The sequence below is a fragment of the Seriola aureovittata genome, chromosome 16 (assembly GCF_021018895.1).
Source record: "Seriola aureovittata isolate HTS-2021-v1 ecotype China chromosome 16, ASM2101889v1, whole genome shotgun sequence".
Lineage (NCBI taxonomy): Eukaryota > Metazoa > Chordata > Actinopteri > Carangiformes > Carangidae > Seriola > Seriola aureovittata.
The window spans coordinates 13,169,394-13,188,168 of record NC_079379.1 but is presented as its reverse complement, the minus strand read 5'-3'; the positions used below and the strand labels follow the sequence as shown (position 1 = coordinate 13,188,168).

Sequence of the window (18,775 nt, the reverse complement as noted above, 5' to 3'; positions counted from 1 at the left end):
CAATAAAGCTTTTATAGTATAGTATAAAGTATTTCAGACTCAGTACACTTACTGTGTAAACTTACACAGTAAACTTACTGAGTTAAGTCCATGGTTCTGTGACTTTATTTGTCAGAAAACTAACTTCTGTGTTCATTTTTACACACTAATCGCCATTCAGGCACCGATTCTTGTTGCCAGGACAACACGGCATCCCATTGGTCGCCGCCCTACCACGTGACAAGCAGCCTTGACGTCACGGTGAGAGGCTGCAGGGCTAAGCAGAGTGTGTGCAGCTGCTCGGGAAAAAGCCTGCTGGAGTTTGAACTGAGAGCAGCCGGCAAACTCCTGCTCCTGTGAGGCTCCTGCAACCTGTTGCCCCGTCTCTGAAACTTTTTACCGTTCCCCCGGTTGACACGAGGTAATGGACTATTAAAGAGACTTTTAACAGGCCTTCCACAGCAACTTAAAAGCGAGGTAAGTTGTCGCTAATGTGCCTGCTCCCTCCTTTTGCAGTTTGTCCGCTTCCTGTTACTTTTTTTTTTCTTGCATGTCGCTCAGGTGAGTTGAGTTTACAGGTTGAAGCTGTTGGAACAATTGCCGCCACTCGTATCGGCCTGGGTTAAATAACAGGAACAACTGTATTTACACATTTTCCTCCACAACTTTGCAGTGTAGCAACATTACAAGATGCTAGCAGCGGATAAAGCTTTACCCACATTTCTAATCGGATGAAGCTGCTTCTTCTTGTCCCGAATGAAGCCTCAGAGGAGCCGGAGAGGAGCCTGTTGTCTTCACTCTCTCCATATTTAATTGTAGCATGAGTGGGAACAGGAAGTGAAAAGGGAATCCTGAGGCAGGGTATCTCATTTCAGCAAATACACATCAGTCAGTCAGTGGATTCAAGCAGGAGAGAGGAGGTGGACTGGTGGGGTTTTATCCTGACAAATGAGTGGAAATGTTTGTTTTTCTGTAAATGAATGTCTTTTGTATGTTCTGTCACATTGTCTAGATTGTGCACAGTAACAGTACACAGTTGTGTTTTCATTATACATGTTTACATGTTCTTGGATAGTTCTTAAAAATTTAGAAACAAAGGACTTGGGAGTAAAATGACAGTAGGAGTGAGAACATCAGGTCGTTTCTTGTTTGTATAGCTGCAACTACTTTATATTTTCATTATCAGCTGTCAGTTGTTTTTTTTTCTACAGTGACTTCTTTGTAAAATACTCAAATTGCTTGTGCAACAACAAGTTACATGAGTTACAGGATGTATTTGATGAAACATTTGACATTTCAAACATGTTTTTACCTAGAGCAACAAATAATAATTAACTTTATTTGCAGTCACTCTGACATTAATTGATAGTTTAAGTCTATTAAATGTTATTTAAAAAATTCCCACAGCCCGAGATGAGGTATTCAGAATTGCTTGACTCCAAAGATATTCAATTTACTTACAATATTTAACAAGTAGTTCTGAAATGATTAGTCAATTCATCAGTTAGTCCACGAACAAAAAAATGAACAAGAACTATTTCAGTAGTTGACATAGTTCTTTAGTCATTTATCAAGTGACAATGCAAAAGTACTCACTTTTTCAGCCTCTCAAATAGAATATAGACGTATATTGTGGCATATACAGTAGACTAAATTATCAACTAGATGAATCAGTGAGGAAAATTGTTGTTTTGCAACCCTACATTAAATTGCTTTATAAGTGGACCGTGTTGGTTTCGGATTTCCACCAGACAAGCAGCTAAAGTAGGACTGAGGATTAAACAGACCGAACACATGATTGCTGCTTCTTAAAGTGGCTTGTAGAATTAAGAGACCTCAATTGTCCCTGTGCAAATTTACTTTTTCGGCTGGTGGCTTGTGGTAATTGAATGTCGTTGGTGTGGTTTGATGTGGGATGTAAACAGGAACCTGTCATGGTGGAATTTCTTCTGGTGGTCGCAGTGAAGTGTTGAAGTGGTGATGAGAGAGGAGGGTGATGGTGTGAAATAACATGAGTGGACACAGAAGAAGAGAAATAAATGTTGGAGAAGCTGGGCCCAGATGAAAAATTTAGATTTAGGAAAGGAGAGGAAAGAGGTTCACTGACACAGAGGAAACCGAAAACTACTAATGACACACAGACTCTGAAATAACATCGTGTTTTGCTGCCTTTGAATCTCTGTGGCTTCCAAATGTTTGATAGGTTTTTTAGGAAATTGCCGTCCAGCTCCTCCTCTCACATCAGGCAGCCTGAACAACATGGCAAGAAAAATCAAAAGACCTGTGGAGGTGCTGACACAAGGGTGGAGTCAAGATAATAGCCCCCTTGGTGTCAAAACCATCCCACCAAACATTTCAAGATGCTGAATGCTTACAAATGTTCGCTAAATTTGAACAGATGATCTATTTCTGTTGGTGTGGGTGTCTTGTGGGTTTGTTCTGGGCCAGTCTGACCACACTGGCAGCATCCTCTGTAGTTAGGCTTGTCTGGGCAGCAGTCGGTGCGCTTTTGAATAGAATTAGACCCTTTCAAGAGGAAGCAGACAGGAAAAGTGATTGGGAGAAGGCAAGAGTGAGTGGAAGATTCAACTAAAAGAGGAAAGAGCAAGAGGGAGCTTCAAAGACAGAAGAAAAAACTGATACCAGTCTCTCGCACATAATATTTTTGATAGAAAGCAGCATTTCTTGCATGCTGTGCAGCAGATATGTATCACTGACAGAGACGGGTGGGAGTTGTTTAGTCATCAGACAGATTGACATTTCCATCTCTGCAGGCTTTGTCTTTATAACAGGCTGTTTTAGTAAGAGGCACATTTAAATGGTCAGTGCAAAGCAAACAGCACTCTCCTCATGCAATCAGTGACGATTTGCTGCGAGTGTGTTTGTCCAATCCTGACTCCGTTTTGCAGCTCTGCCTGCCTTCTTGCAGTTGTTGTCAGTGACACTTTTTTATCTTGTTCTCATTCGTTCCCTCATAATGGCCTCTCTGTCATGATTGTGGTTTTCTGCAGCGCCTTGACGCACAAAGCTCTCCGGCTGACAATGGGAGCTCATGTGTGCTGCATTATGATGAAGTTGCTGCCTCAGCTCTCTCAAAGACAGGATGGATGGGATAACATTTAGAGAAAGGAAGAAATGGTCTAAGAAATACTCAAGCAAAGAAATCGTTTTCAAATTGTGTTTTAAGCCCACCATTCGTGTCAATCACATTTGTAGACTGCTTGAAATGAACAAAAAAAACTGCTTTCTAAATATTCAGAAAAGCAAAACCTGTCACTTGTACCAATATCTGAGTTGAATTGCCAGTTGAGTTGGAGCATTTACCAATATTCAGGTTTTATTGATGACTACCGAAATGATGGATATACACAGTAATAAAGGTACTATTGGAATAAAAACAAATTTAGGATGTGTAAGAGGAAGTTGTGGCTATTTTTAGAACCGTTGCTATGAAAGTTTGTTTTAAGACTGCCATGGCTTTCGGCCTCGGTTTGATCTGAAACTGTGTTCAGTCTACAGAGGAAATGGTAAAACTGGATTAGGGCTGCAACCAATGATTATTTTAATAACAGTTTAACCTGCTGATTATTTTCTGAACTAATTGTTTAGTCTATGAAATGTAGAATACCATAAGTGTTCAAGGTGAGATGTTCAAATAATCCAAACCTTAAAGATAATCAGTTTATCAAATATGACAAAGAAAAGCAGTAAATTTCTAATTCGAGAGGCTTGAACCAGAGACAGTTTGACATTTTTGCCTTGAAAAATGACTGAAGTGATCAACTGATTGTCAAAATAGTTGATAATCAATGATTTTTTGCAGATGAACTCGACTAGTGGACTAAATGTTACAGCTCTAAACTGGATGATGTTTATGTCCTGAGACTGTCGGCATCAAACACAGTCTTTGTGCTTCTGTGTTATTTAACAAGCAGAGAATTATCAGTGTCTGCGATGTGGCCCTCGTTGGTTGAATTAGAAAAGGTGTTAAAAATAAAACTTGGTTCATTCCTGCTTAACTTAACATTTTTCATGTATTATGTTGTAATTAGATGTAATTTTAGTTTGATTTACAAATCAGCAATGTTACTTCCACTTTTAGGTGTTTCACAATCTCCTTTTTACTTTTATCTCACTTTAGGAAACTTATTCTCCAAGAGATTTTGCTTACTCACTTACTTCGTTGTAAATTGCCCTTAAACCTTCTTTTAGTGGCTGCCCAGTAATGGTGTTTGCCTGACAGCAACAGAACAAAACTTGCTGCTGAAGATGTTAGTTTCCTCAGCCTCTGGTACTGGTTGGACCAACAGTGGACCAGTCCTGACCTTACACAAAATGACACAGTTGAGATAGAGTTGCAGCGAGATATTCAAGGAGCTGCTTAAGCACGCTACACTGAACAGTGCTGGTCGCGATACATGTAATGTGAGCACGGGTGCTCCCAAAGCTATGCCGTGCTGCAACAGCGTTCAATGGTGGCGATCACATGTCTGCCAATCAGACATGTGATTGCAAATGGGCTGTAGCCAGAAGACGACTACAGGAGGGAACAGAAGTATGTGAGGTGACGAGATGATGAGGAGAGCTGCAGGTCATCAGTTTTAGAATTCGTAAACTATAAACCAAAACAGCACGGGTGAGAAACCGACGAGTGTCACTTTGCAGTTCATACAGGTCAGATTTAACGCAAGTCGTTTCTGTTTCTCTTTTTGGCAACTGTTGCGTGTTTGAACATATGGTTTGTAGCACATATTGTACGAGCTTTCTGTGCTCAGTTGCCAAAGACACTAAAGAGTAGTTTCAGTTGGTTGAAGATGTAACTGCTCTGACGTGACTTTGATGTGCTGATGTTCAACATGACTGTAGATGCTGTTTTCAGTTGCTCACATGCAGCAGTAGATGAACTCGAAGTGTGAGGTAAAAAGAGCGGTCGTGAGCCGAGAGGCTTCAATAATCTGTGGGATCTCACATGTTTGTAGAGAGCTTAGTACCACGTCTTTTCTTCTACTGGCACTGTACTTTTATACACTTGAATGACACTGATATTGAACTTTTGAATAAAAGGTTAAAGATTATCTTTGTAGGCTTACAAGGCTGTGCTGCTTTGGTTTGATGATTCATTTTCATGCACCAAATGTCAGTCCACTTCGTCATCTACAACAGAATAAAGTGACAGTAAGTACAGAATTAGTAAAAGACAGGAAATGATTTTGTAGGCCTCCCAGCTGCTTGAAACTGGTCCAGTGTTTCCGTCTCTTTTTGCTATGAGCTGCTCTGTCCTTCTGACATTCACAAGATGTGGTCAGAAAGTGCGTCACAAAACCTAAAATAGGTCTATTCAAAATATACCACTCATTACTCAGTGTTGTTTATAGCTGAAATTCATAACTTTCAGCACATTCTTGACAAGAGGTTCTTGAAAAGATGTTTGAATTACAGAAAAAACTTGTTGAGAGTCATGCCTTTTACGTCATCTTACGCACTTGTTTTGTGTCGGCGGCTCTCTTGCTGAATGAAAATGTCCTCAACCTGCCAAGTAACATCTGTGAAGATTTATTTGCTAAAGTCAGAAAATTAACACTCCCAAGAAGCATGGAATGACAAGAGTTTTGCAATATTGTTTACACACAAATATATTTCTGTCACTTTTTGTGTGGTGACTCTGATTTTAACAAACTTTATTGGCATTGACAGATTGAACTGAGTGAGAGAGAGTGGAAATAGAACGATGTTCAACTATGATAAACATGTCAATGACAAAAAATTCTGGTTTAATGTCGATCTCAGATTATGTATTAGAGAATGTAGAAGTGGCATTCATCTTACAGACCCTAGAACAGCATATAAAACAGTTTAAATCAAACATATATTAACAGATGTTGAAAGCTGTTGGACTGTGGTAATGAAACACAACTCTGACTTCTTGCAAACACGGATGAAGCGACGCAATAAATTACTCGCTTAGATAGTCGAGAAGAAAGAGAGATGTGAGAGGTTGTGATGTTGCAATCCTCAGCATCATGTGTCTGCGTATGGTGCAGCCTGAAATCACAAAATCACATTCAAATTTGAGCTGCAGCCTCTTTGTTTGTTGAGATTTGTCCTGTCAAATCCAAGCTGGGGTAAAGTTGTCGTTTTTAATGTCTTACCGCAGCTGAAGTGAAACATGATTATTTCATTTTGTCCTGCAGGTGAATATCAGATTGCAGATCCTGCAGGCCTCATAAGTGTTTGCCTGTTATGTTGAGAATAACTGCCCTCAGCTCTGCAACCTGGTCACAGATGGATCATATTGCATTATGAATGTATCATTCATAAGCTCACTGTATGAGATTGAGGCTCTTTTCAGCCTTTGTGGCTCTCTGTCGGCCTCCAGCCAGCCCCCTCTCCCTGGTCTTGGATTATCCGTGGGGCTCCTGGGTTAAGATTTACCTGCAGGATATAAATGGAGACTTCTGCCTGTTATGTAAGTGGGCAACAAGATGTTCTGGGATGGAAGTCGTGTGGAGGGCCTTTGATTCAAGTAGTTCAAGAATGGGTCAACTGTTACACTGAAGATTACACAAATAATGTGGGAGTTTGTTTTCTTCACTTGTTTCATCTCAGTAGTAGTAAACTAGTAAATATATAATATCACACTCAAACAACTGATTTTCAGTGAAACCAGTGAATCTTTTAACCATTTTGCTCACTTATTCATAAAATTTCCAAGTAATTTTGTGCCAGTCAACTAATAGTCTCAACTTTATTTCACTTCACATTATTTTCCCACTGATATATTTTAGTGAGTAGTTGAAGGCTTACGTATATTGAGTAGAATATTCTCCCAAGCTATGATGTTGAAAATGTTGTTATTGAGTATTGTATTGGCACTGATGTGAACATTTCCAAACATTACCCAGCTTGCTTTTCTGCATTTGTCTTAATGGGTGGCATTTGTGTTTAATTGTCATAAAAATTAGATTTTTTTTTTTTTTTCATATGTTGCTGTCAGTAGTTGTTGGATAAGAAGATATTTGCCCCTGTGAGCTTCTATCTGTTTGATCCTTCAGTTGGTGCCACTGAACGTCATGATTTTGTGTTTAGCTGCTTACCAATGTGTTGCAGCAGCAGTTGTTGTTGTTGTTTGTTTGGGGATTTTAGGAGTTAAATCTGTCTAGCAGGTTGATCCCGTCGTCCTCTAAAGGCCTCAAACACTGAACGCTACAGGTGCATGATGATTATGAGTGTCCTGCCGGTGTCATTAGAAACTGAAAGTGACAGTCTGTTCTTTGCTGGTTAAAACCTGACCAGGCTGAGGTCACTGTCTCTATCTCAGACACGCTCTCCTCTCAGACACGCTCAGGAGTCTAAACCCGCTTTCACTCACTTGTCATGACCTTATGAGATGGTTGAAGTAGAAACCTGTCTCAACCACGTGACCTGTCCATTTGTCAAAGCCTTGGTTATGTAATGGGGCAGTCACAGGTCTGCCAGCAGCAGCAGGTAAGAGTCTTAGTGGTTAATTGTAGGCAGTGATCTCAGGAGAGCCAGAAATAGCAGAGTTCTTAAGATGACTGGTTGAGGGGATGTTCAGTGGAGGTCTGAGCTCTCATCCCGTCACTTCTTCTTTTAAAATACACACAGACCTTCAGCCGGGAGGGAGAGGAATTGGGTCTAGAGTTAGGCATTAGAAAGCCAATTAAATCAAGTTAATTTTTCACACTTTTGTCCAAAACTGTACATGTGGAGCACAGGAGGAGCTGGGGATTGAACCAGCATCCTTACAATTAATAAACAACCTGCTTCTAAAGTGACTTTTAGTCTTCAGTTAAAACATATAGAGGCAGAACAAACAGGTAACACTTTAAAGGGATAGCTCAGGGTATTTAACATGGGGTTGTGTGAAGTAGTCATTACCTGCTGTAGCTTTGGATCGGTTTGTTCCCAGTTTAGAGAAGTAGACACGAGTACTGTTCTGGATGAACAGTACATCGCAGAAAACATGTTTTAGCCACTTAAAAAAGCCATTTTAATATAACCACCCGTATTCAGCATTCATCAGCAGTTTATACATAAACATTTAATAAATGGTTTATAACACTATAATGTAGTTTTTAAGCAGGTATAAATTTTATTGATCTTTTTCAACAACTATAGCTTTTGCTGTGGGCACATGATAATGAAGATCTGACGTATACACATAAGATTTATATTAAACAGTTGTAATAGGGGAAGTTATAATTATATCTGCTTAAAACAGCCTTATAGTGTGTTTAAACCATCTATCTGTGTACACACTGCTTATAAATGTTAAATCAGGGGACTTAAAGTGAAGTATTGCCCATTCATCAACACAAATGCCAAACATTAGCTAATTCCAGCTGCTATTCCAGCTGTGACTGTGATTTGCTGCTTTTCTGTTTAAACAATTGGACAGGAAAGAGGAAGCAATTTTAAGATGTCACCTTGTCCTTTTGAAAATTGTGATGGTGATTTTTTTTTTTTCTATTTTCTGACATTTTATAGACAAAACAATGGGGAAAAAAACATCATCAGATCGATTATAAAATAATATTTACCCCCAGCTCTGATTAAAAAGTGTTTCAAATGTCAAATGTCTGACTCAATTCATCCTGTAGCTCATGTGGTGTTGTTGATTTAAAGCTATCGAGACCAACTCTAATTAATTGCTCCCCTTCTTTTAGAGTAATGGGGGGAGAGAAACATTTCAGTCGGCTCTGTTCCTCCACATTAATGTGTAAACTGTTTGGATAGAAGGAGTCTGTGATTAGGACCGCAGCTAAAAGCAAACAATTTAACAAGCCAACAATGTTTGCAGAAAGTGTTTTTAAATGCTGTTGGGGCTCAAAGGCGCTATGTAAATTAATATGTTTTCTTGCCCACAAGTTGCCAAAAAACAAGAGCAAGTATGGTCAGTCGTCATGACAACATGGCCTCAGTAATCATAGAAACGCTCCACAATCCATTAAGCACTTAAAGTGCAGATTGCAGAGTATGTGATGGACTGGTCACGGCAACAGACAAAGAATGAGTTTATGAATGAAATGAATGGAGGTAGCCAGGATGACATCGACTGGCTGGTGTGTGTGTGTGTGTGTGTGTGTGTGTGTGTGTGTGTGTGTGTGTGTGTGTGTGTGATAATGCACACACAGTGGGTGGAAAAATGAATTGTTTGTTTATACTATCTCTTACACCGTCCTGATGAGGGCAAGATAGCTGAAATCATGTGGTAGATGAAGCGTGGCATACTGCAGAAAAGTTGTTAAAATAAACTCTAATTCTACAGTGAATTTCAAAAGTTAAAGGTGCTTCAGAAGGGCACAGAAAATACAAGAATTTGAGTTTGGACCGTGGAGCTGTTAAAAAGCTTTGGTTCTTGGACGTGAGGGGTCTCTGTAAGATCTGAAACATAACGCAGAGCCAGACCATGTGTCGATAATATGCAAATGAACCAAAACTGAAGAGGAAAATAAATGACAAATTAAATGATGAGTCTCTCTCAAGTACATGACATTTGTTTCGTGTATTTATGTTCTTGTAGAAGTTAAATACAGGAGAAAACAAATTTAACTTTCCATGTCTATTCTTAAAAAATAGTTTCAAACAATTTTGCCTGTGTGCTGCTACATAACAGGATCTACTGTGCTCATATGGCAAATCTAATTGAACAAGTATTGGATTCAGCTGACAAGTTGCCGGCTTTATTTTAGGATCACTAATACTTGAATTAAGTGTAAGAACTAATAATTTAATAGACTAACCTTGAAGTTTTAATTTTTAAGTGATGCCATCCAATCTTTCCCAGGTAAAGACATATTTCCAAAGTTGTTTAGACCCCGTGCACATACACAGGTGGTAAAGACATTTTGACATGAAAAAAACTCAGGTGTTATTAATGACATTGCTAATGACCGCCTCAACAGAGCCACACAATTAGTATTATTTGCTACAGCTGAGCTTTGTCGGCTCAGTCAAAAGGTCTGCTGTGAAAAAGGCCCAAAGGCACAGATGTGATGAGTCTCATGTTTCAGTGGTACATGAGTGTCCCTGCATTAAATTCATATGTAAAGCTGTAATAGCTTTATGATCAGATCCTTTCAGATTTCAGCTATTTAAACGGGTATCTACCAAAATCAGGTCCAGACCGTTTGCCTCTGTCTACTTTAAAGCCAGACTCACTTCTAGTCTGTTCACACTGGATGCCCGCCGTGTAGCTCCTGATGTGTTTTGTTCTAGGAGCGACGAGTGTGTAAAACAGGTGTTAAGCTCCTCTCCACGCCGCTCCTCGCATTCACGCTGGCTTTAAAGTGAACTATATGTAACGGCAGGGAACTCATTAGAGGCGGCTGCCACATTGCTAGAGCTCATTGTTTACTCTGAGTTAATTAAAGGATTATAGCTGGCCGTTTATGGAACAAGTGCGTGTGTGAGCGGAATACAGGCCGTCGAGGATGGAGTCCAGGCAGATAGCAGTTCACAAAACTAAGGAAAATGCAGGCAATTTAATTAAAACTGGACCCACTTCCTTGCAAATATTTGTGCACAGTTTCACTTAAAATGCCAAAGTTGCCAGATAAATTGGTGTGTAATAGTCTTGTTTCCATTACCCTCTGCTTGTACATTGCTTGCATGGTTTTTGACTTTATGTTAAAGTGTTTCCTGTAATGTTTTTGCCACTGTAGCAGCACTTTTCATTAATGCTAAATTCATTTTTATTGGCATGGAGAGCATATTTCCACTGACGTACCCGGTTTCCAGGGAAGTAAACATGATGGCTCTTTTCTCAGTTGGCCTTGGATCAGTCGATGGATCATTTGCATGTAGTGTTGTTATTTAAAAAGAGATGTAAATATGTACCTCAGCTCAGACTAAGTTTAGCCAGTAGTTCTCGTCAAGCAGTAACCTATTTGTTGTCCTGTTTATTTCATTACATTTTATGAACTATGCTTTTTTTTTTTTTTTTTTTTTTTACACTTTAGCTTTGGGGTCTTTAAACAAAGTAAGAGAAACTGCAAACGTTGACTGGAAACACAGAGGTGACAAATCATTACGTCCCTTCCTGGAACAAGCTACCTGTACTGTAATTTGCTTTAGCCTGACCTGACATTGCTGATTTTATCTGTCATTATCCTCGGCTAAGCTTAGAACAGCTTCCCTCTTGTCTTTAGCCTGGACAGCTCAGCAGCAACTAGCGGTCTGACAGGGGAAAAGTGCAAAGTACATTAGCTGCAGGGTAAGATGATGAAGTGCATCCTCTGTTGAGTGTTCACACTCCGTGTTCGCTTTCGTTACAGAGGAATGTGATTCTTGTCAGACACAGCTCGGTGGCTTCATTTAAGTCAAATTGGACTCAGGATTTACTATGTTACAGTCTCTCTGTTTCTGCAGATTTAGTTTTTAAATGCGTAATCAAAAGCCATACGAGGTCAATAAACTATCTCAACTATTAATACAGAGGATGTGGATGTGTGTATCGAAGCATCAGAGTTCCTGCAGGAAATGGAAGGTGCATCTGCACAGATGCATGCACAGCTGAACTGGCATGCATTGGGGTTATCAACAGTGTGTGTGCGCCACTGTAAGTGTGGGTGTGGTTGTGCATCTGTGGTAGTTTTGCACCGTGACAGGATTTGGTGGTCTCATGGCTCAGGTGCATGGGAGAAGCAGCTTGGCTCTGCATCTGCACAAAACTACATTACCAACTTTTTTCTCCCTGCTGTTCCTTTATCTGGTGTAAAGGCATTGCTTTCGTGATAACATTTATTTGCATTTGTCGTGAAACAGATACAAACAAAATGAAAAAGATAAGACCAGGCGTGATTAAAATAAAGACTTGAGCCTAAGTCCTTTTACTGTCCAGTAAATTCTCCAGAAAATAAAGGCAACATGGCAGCAAAAAATATAAATTTAAAACTGGCAATTAACTTATCTACATGCTTTAAATACATAAAATAAAATAAAAAAACTGAAACAAAGATTAAAAAAAAAAAGTCTGCCAATTTCAGATGCTCAGGACATCTCAGGACTTGGTAACACTTCTACCAAAGTTTCGATGACATCTCTATGTGAGAACAATATTTAATTTTAGGACACTTCCATCCCATAATTCCCTACAGGGTTTCTCACAGGTCATTTTAAAGCAGAGGAGGTCAGCCAAGCGGATCCTGAAGCTTTTTGTCTCATGTAAAAAGAAATAATACTCATTAGATATAGGATATTTACTATGTGAAATAACACTCCTTTTATCGTATAAAGATTTGTTTTTTGTATTTTTTGCCGTTGGCTTACATGGCCTACGGGAAACCTTTCCCCAGTTTCTGTCAACAAAGTTGTGTTGGTATGTTTCATGAGCAGAAAACAAAAGTTGTTTATATGAACAACAGAAGCTTCAACAGAGGTTAATCCAGCTATTTTATGTTTAATGTGTGTCTGTACCTTTTCTTTCCATTGTTACATCACCGTCCTTCCTCCCCATCTTTCCTCCCCAGTCTGTATCAAAAAGGCTCAAGGTCATTTTGGATGATTTCTAACAACCTCTTTCTGTCTCTCATTTTCTTCCTCAGCAGTCTAAAGCGCCGCCGCCCTCACATCAGCCACAGCCTCAACAAAAGCAGCGACCATGGGCAAACAGAACAGCAAGCTCCGTCCCGACGTCATGCAGGACCTGGTGGACAACACGGATTTCACCGAGCATGAGATCACCGAGTGGTACAAGGGCTTCTTGCGGGACTGCCCCAGTGGTGCGCTCTCCATGGAGGAGTTCAAGAAGATCTACGCCAACTTCTTCCCTTATGGAGACGCCTCCAAGTTCGCCGAACATGTCTTCCGCACCTTTGACGCCAATGGAGACGGAACTATAGACTTCAGGGAGTTCATCATTGCCCTGAGTGTGACCTCACGTGGTCGACTGGACCAGAAGCTGAAGTGGGCATTCAGTATGTACGACCTGGATGGGAACGGATACATTAGCAAGGCAGAGATGCTGGAGATTGTAACGGTGGGTCTGATGTTGTGATCTTTGTTTTAGTTTTTAGTTTTAAGTTTTTTTCCATCTTTTTTTCCCCTTTATCCTTTATTCTATTCTATGTATTCATCTATTCACACTGTCTGCCTCTTCAGCTTTGTATAGCCCTCAGTCAGTCAGTGGTCATTGCATGCCATCATGGTAACGTCATCCTGCCCAGTACTTAAACTACTCCTGTTTTGAAGCAACATTTTGCTCAGCCATCCACACCAGCTGCTACATCATATATCCATCTGCTTCTGTGTTGTGCACCATTTGACTGCCCACAGCAGGGAAACCAGCTGCTGTGTAATTTTAGAAACCAGCAGTTCCTCTCAGGTCCTGAAACGCACCTAAATAAGACTTGGCAGTGGTATATTTCTAGAAGGGAGCGGTCCTCTTCTGATCCTCAGACTTCTGTCAGAGCGACAGATACAAACACACCACCCAGCAATTCCTCACACATGTTGTTACGTCACACATCACGGTGCTAAATTGAGCAGAGTGCCAAAGAATGTATAATCCCATTCTGCAAGTCAGTGTTCGTTATTTGAAATATGTGTGTAAAGTGAGACCGTGTGTTTATGTTTATGCTCTGATGCATTCGCAAAATATCCATTGGTCCCTTATAGAGCAGCATCTAATGATTATTTTTTTTATTATAGATTACTTGTTAGATCAATTTATTAATTTTGAGGTCTACAAAAAATAGTAAATATAATAATTTCCATAAATACCCAGAATCCACCTGTAATCCCAGAATGTTTGACATTTTTGCTGAGAAAATGCAATTTACTCAACTAATTGTTTCAGCTCCAGGATTATTTATTGTTGACTTAACATTTCTGTGACCTTTTTCTTAGTTATATCGTGTGTGTGTGTGTGTGTGTGTGTGTGTGTGTGTGTGTGTGTGTGTGTGTGTGTGTGTGTGTGTGTGTGTGTGTGTGTATATATATATATGCAGAACTAGTCTCAAATAAGCAACGAAATAACAATATCACCACCTTAAGATAAGCGTAACTGTATATGTCATTAATTTGCTCTTCCGTCACAAAAGTTAAGAGTTGCTCGATCATCTATCATTATATGTAATTAAATACTTTCGACTTTGTTGCTGCGGCTCAGTCTTGATTGATCATTTAATTTAAAAAAAAAATCAATACAATAACTAACTTGCTGATAATGAACGTAATTAATACCTGCAGCCTTGATCACTCTTGGAGGTGGTGTTTGTGTCTGTGTGATGGATGCAGCTGTATCCAGCTGTTCTGGTGCACAGTCGCTGTATTGAAAGTGAAGAAAAAGTGTGAAAACTGTCATTAGGGGAAATTCTGCACCAGTTCTGTGGTGAGTGTTTGTCAGGAAGATCCTGGGAATGGAGGGAGAGGAGTGGAGGCAGTGAAGAATGATAGTACAGGAGTGACAGGGTAGAAAATGAAAAACAAGTTTGCCATTAGTGCAGCCCTTTCACTAACTGTGTTTTTTCCCCAGCCAGACAAGAGGTTGAAATATTGTTCCCAGCAGCAGCATCTATTCCTATCATATTTGATGTTTTCTTAAGATTGAAAGTAGATGTTTTTTTGCAAATGCATATACATGTGTTTTGAGTTTTGTTTTGAATTATTGTTAAATTCTTTTAATTTGACCAAATACATTTTTCAGTGAACAGGATTTCAGATCCAGTGACATAGACCGGGAATATTAACAAATACTAACTGCTGCTGTTTTAAATGTTATGTCAGAAAACCTAAACAGTGAGGCGAACACGGTTCTCTTTTCTTGATCCACTGTCCGATTTTAAAAAAAAAAAAAAAAAAAAAAAAAAAAAAAAAAAAAAAAAAAAAGATAAAATAAAAAAGTACCTCCTTTTTAAAAATGAATACTTCCTGTTTGTTTCTGTGAAGTCAAATCAGGCAGCAGAGCTAAACATAAATTAAAGTAATCCTTTATCTTGCTTCCTCCCAGAAGAGATAAGTTGATGGATGGATTGTACATATATTTCACTAAGATGTTTTTTTTCCTGCCCTGTGCAACAGCCCAGCTAAATCAGCAGTTATGCTTCTGCCCGGAATAACTGCTATAAATAATGAAAAATAAACACAGTGACAAAACACTGATAGTAATCTTAGGGTCCTTTTGTTTCTGATTTCTTCTGATTTCTTCAGGCCATTTACAAGATGGTTTCCTCTGTGATGAAGATGCCTGAGGATGAGTCCACACCTGAGAAACGCACAGACAAGATCTTCAGGCAGATGGACACAAATCGAGATGGTGAGACTTCCTCGCGGCCTTTAACTCTGCTGCAGTGATTCCTGTTGAAAAAGTAGTGTCTTTAAAGCCGGGAACCGAATGTAATTTAAAGAATGTGGACTTTGGAAACAAGAGCCATCAGATAATGCTCAGCTGCAGTGTTCAGTCACTAGAGTTAAATTAGCTGGAACACAGAGCCACCACAAGATTCACTGTAGGAGTCTGAAGATGAATATAAACCCAGACAGAACGTCGGTCAGCATCTGTGAATGAATGAATGAATCCAAAAAAAATCATTGCTATAAATAACATTTAAAAGACTTGTTAAAACAACTTTGTTAGTAAAGTGTCACATCACTTCCTGAAAGATATCTACTCTTTCTTTTGATTTAAACTGTTTTTGATCAGCTGCAGCAAATACACAAGATAATTATCCAAACTCTAATCTCTGTCTCCCTCTTCCTCTTCCAGGTAAACTGTCTCTTGAGGAGTTTGTTGAGGGAGCGAAGAACGACCCCTCCATTGTCCGACTGCTTCAGTGTGATCCCAGCAGTGCTGGGCAGTAGAAACCTGGACTTTTCCCATTGCGTTTTGATTAATTTAACACATTTTCAAAATCTCTCCCAGTTGACCCACCTGAGATTATTGACATTTGAGCTATAGAGGCACATGTGTGCGTGCACACACACACACACACACACACACACACACACACACACACACATACACACACATACACACACACAGATGACATGCAACTCTACATACTACAAATACCAAAGCCTGATGCATATATAATCTTTCACATGCACATACTTTACATGCGCCTCTATGTCTAGTCAAAAGCTACAGACAACTTGGGTCTCATATATGGTACAATTATAACTCCAGGGACTGAAATCCCATCAAGGACTTGTTAAACACTGAATCACTGCTGTGCTATCTCTGTCTGAGAGGACAGCCAGCGAGGATAATCCAACAGATTCGTGAGGTACGTTGAGCCGAATCCAAGTTCGCTGTTTCTTTTTATTTCTTTTATTTGTTATTTTTTAAAGCATTATTCCTGATTTAAAGGAATCATGCTCATTTTGTTCTATCTAACTGATTTGGGTTGTTGTGTGACAACGGACAGATCTTTACCAAGTATTACAATCTAACTCCGTGTTGACACTGGATGAAATGAAGTATGTGAGTCTGGGACTACAAGTGTTCACAGCTTACAGTATGGCTATGTAGACAGGAGATCTGGGAAATGTTGTTTTTAATCATAGAAGAATTTTAGAAGGGATGAAAGACTTGTTTTTAATGTATATTTTGGAGGAATGTTACATCAAACCAAAACTGACTCAGATTTCTAAATGAAGGGGAATATTCTGACTACAGATTATGCCATCTGTTCTTTGAAAGTGACTTTTTATGCCAAGTTTTGTGTCCACAAACACACACAAATACACACACTTCACGCACATTTTCACACATTCACTTCACTGATGAATACATGAACTTGACATATACATTTGAAACCGAGCTGTGATTCTCTCTCTTCAACTATGGTTCAACAAATGTATAAGCAAAAACAAAAATGTTAGATGTTTTATGAATATATAGTATGTACTTATATATTCTTTTACTCTGTGATAACATTGTGGTGATTTGCTGCAGTGGAAGAGATTCACTTTAAACATTTTGACGTATAAATTATTGGAATGTGATGATTAACATTTTATTTTCTTTTACTTGACAAATATATGAAAGAAAGTTGTACAGTATATTCACTCATATTTATGCTAGAGATGTAAAAAAAAAAGGAGAGGACCACAGATATTGCTATGCATCCAGCTTTGAACATTATCTGCTACATGTAGTTTATGTAGCTTCTTTTCCCCTTTTGACAGAGAAAATAGCTTCAGATTTCACAGTTTGATCCCGAACTCCCCACTTCGGACTTCATATATCCCAGGAAGCCTGCAAACATTGGCAGTCATGAAGTTTTTCATATACTGTGCGTTGACAGTGTGTAAAAACACAACACACAGTAACAGCAACTTAACTGGCAGAACAAAGCTCTGACGTTGGTAGTGAGTAATGGCCACATCCACCAAACTTCACTGTCCATTTCCAGGATTTACTGATTGCTCCTAACTATTTCCATCCTGTGTGATTTACACCTGTCTGTCCCTGCTGCTCTGAAAACAACATGAGATTCAGTGATTTTTCACAGGTGGATGAACAAGGACATTGGGGGTGAAAAAAGAGTTGTAGTAAATTCTATGGACTTTTCAAGCAGGTGATCTGGTACTTCAGCCCCACATTTCACTCCAGTAGCATGTTGTGGTCAAGTGCCAAATATAGGTGAATGAATAAAAGAAAAAACACAGTATTGTATCCATTTATACTGTACAGTTGATACCTGTCGAACAAAAAAACTTTGTCACTGTATCATTTTGTAGATTTTGTATTGTTAACTTGCAATATGTGTTCTGTGTAGGATGTCCATTTTGTTATTCAAATAAAGGCAAAATGGGGAAGTGGTTGATTGTCTTTCTATAGGTGTAATGTAACTTCTGATTGACATATTTATGTATAATTCTAACTCAGGACATTTCTAGTTTGTCGGTGAGTTTGGTCTTTGAACTGAAATAGGTTATAGGGAATTTAGCCATGAAATTTTGGACAAATATTCATGATCCCCAGAGGATGAAATCTAATGTCTCTTGACCTTTCCTCTGGTGCCCCCATGACCTTCACATCACATTTGTGGAGTCATTTTTGAGGGAAATGGCAACAACTAGTTGTATGGTTTGCCATAAAATTTCCTACACACATTCATGTTCTCCAAAACTTTCATTGCATCATTGTGGGGTTTTCATTTTGTTCAAGATTTGGTTTCTGACCAAATATTTGCTGCAAAAATAAATACATTTGCATCAGCTGCAGCTCTAGTTTAGTGTTAATTATGAAATGTTAGCGTGCAAACATGCTAATTAAGGCATTTTTGGTGAAATTTGAGAACAGAATCTTTGACATTTGTTTTACAATATAATAACAAACCGTAGAAATGTAGAATTTGACTTCATGTAAAAAGAACCACTGCAAAATAAATTTAAAACCAAACCACAACCAACTAGACAGCTAAAACAAGAGAGCTACAGCTATGTTAACTGAAAGCTAGCTGAGTAGAGCTCTCTCGCTAATCTGTTATTTGATAAATAGACATCTTGGTGTTTCAGTTTGATAACCCACATAACTAATGGAACAGTAACTACATTTCTATCTAATTTCTCTGTCTAAAAAGCAGCTAAACAAGTTTGGCTAATACATAAGTAACCTAGCTTAGAAGAATATAGCAGTCACTAACTGCCATGTTAGCTTTTGACCCTACCCTAGAATTTGTGTGATTTGGTGAAGTCAAGTTGCCTTAAAATGCACAAAATGAGGGCATTACAAACTTTCTACTTGCTACAGTTTGTTGGTTATCCTGAAAACTTAAAAAAATCTTTTTTTCTTATGTTAATCATTTCTGTAGTCTTTGCTGTTGTA

General features: G+C 39.0%; 1 protein-coding gene across 2 annotated transcripts; it reads left to right on the top strand.

Annotated features, from left to right (window-relative positions):
* Nucleotides 1–224: 224 nt before the first annotated feature.
* ncaldb (neurocalcin delta b) lies at nt 225–17,766 on the top strand. 2 transcript variants are annotated; one of them, XM_056400036.1, is made up of 4 exons: nt 225–456; nt 12,549–12,979; nt 15,151–15,256; nt 15,707–17,766. In XM_056400036.1, the coding sequence occupies exons 2-4, from the start codon at nt 12,602–12,604 to the stop codon at nt 15,799–15,801; spliced, it is 579 nt and encodes a 192-aa protein (XP_056256011.1). In that variant the 5' UTR covers nt 225–456; nt 12,549–12,601; the 3' UTR covers nt 15,802–17,766. The 2 variants fall into 2 exon arrangements, with proteins under 2 accessions (XP_056256011.1, XP_056256010.1); XM_056400035.1 differs by having other exon boundaries at nt 227–456; nt 12,546–12,979.
* The last annotated feature ends 1,009 nt before the right edge of the window (nt 17,767–18,775 follow it).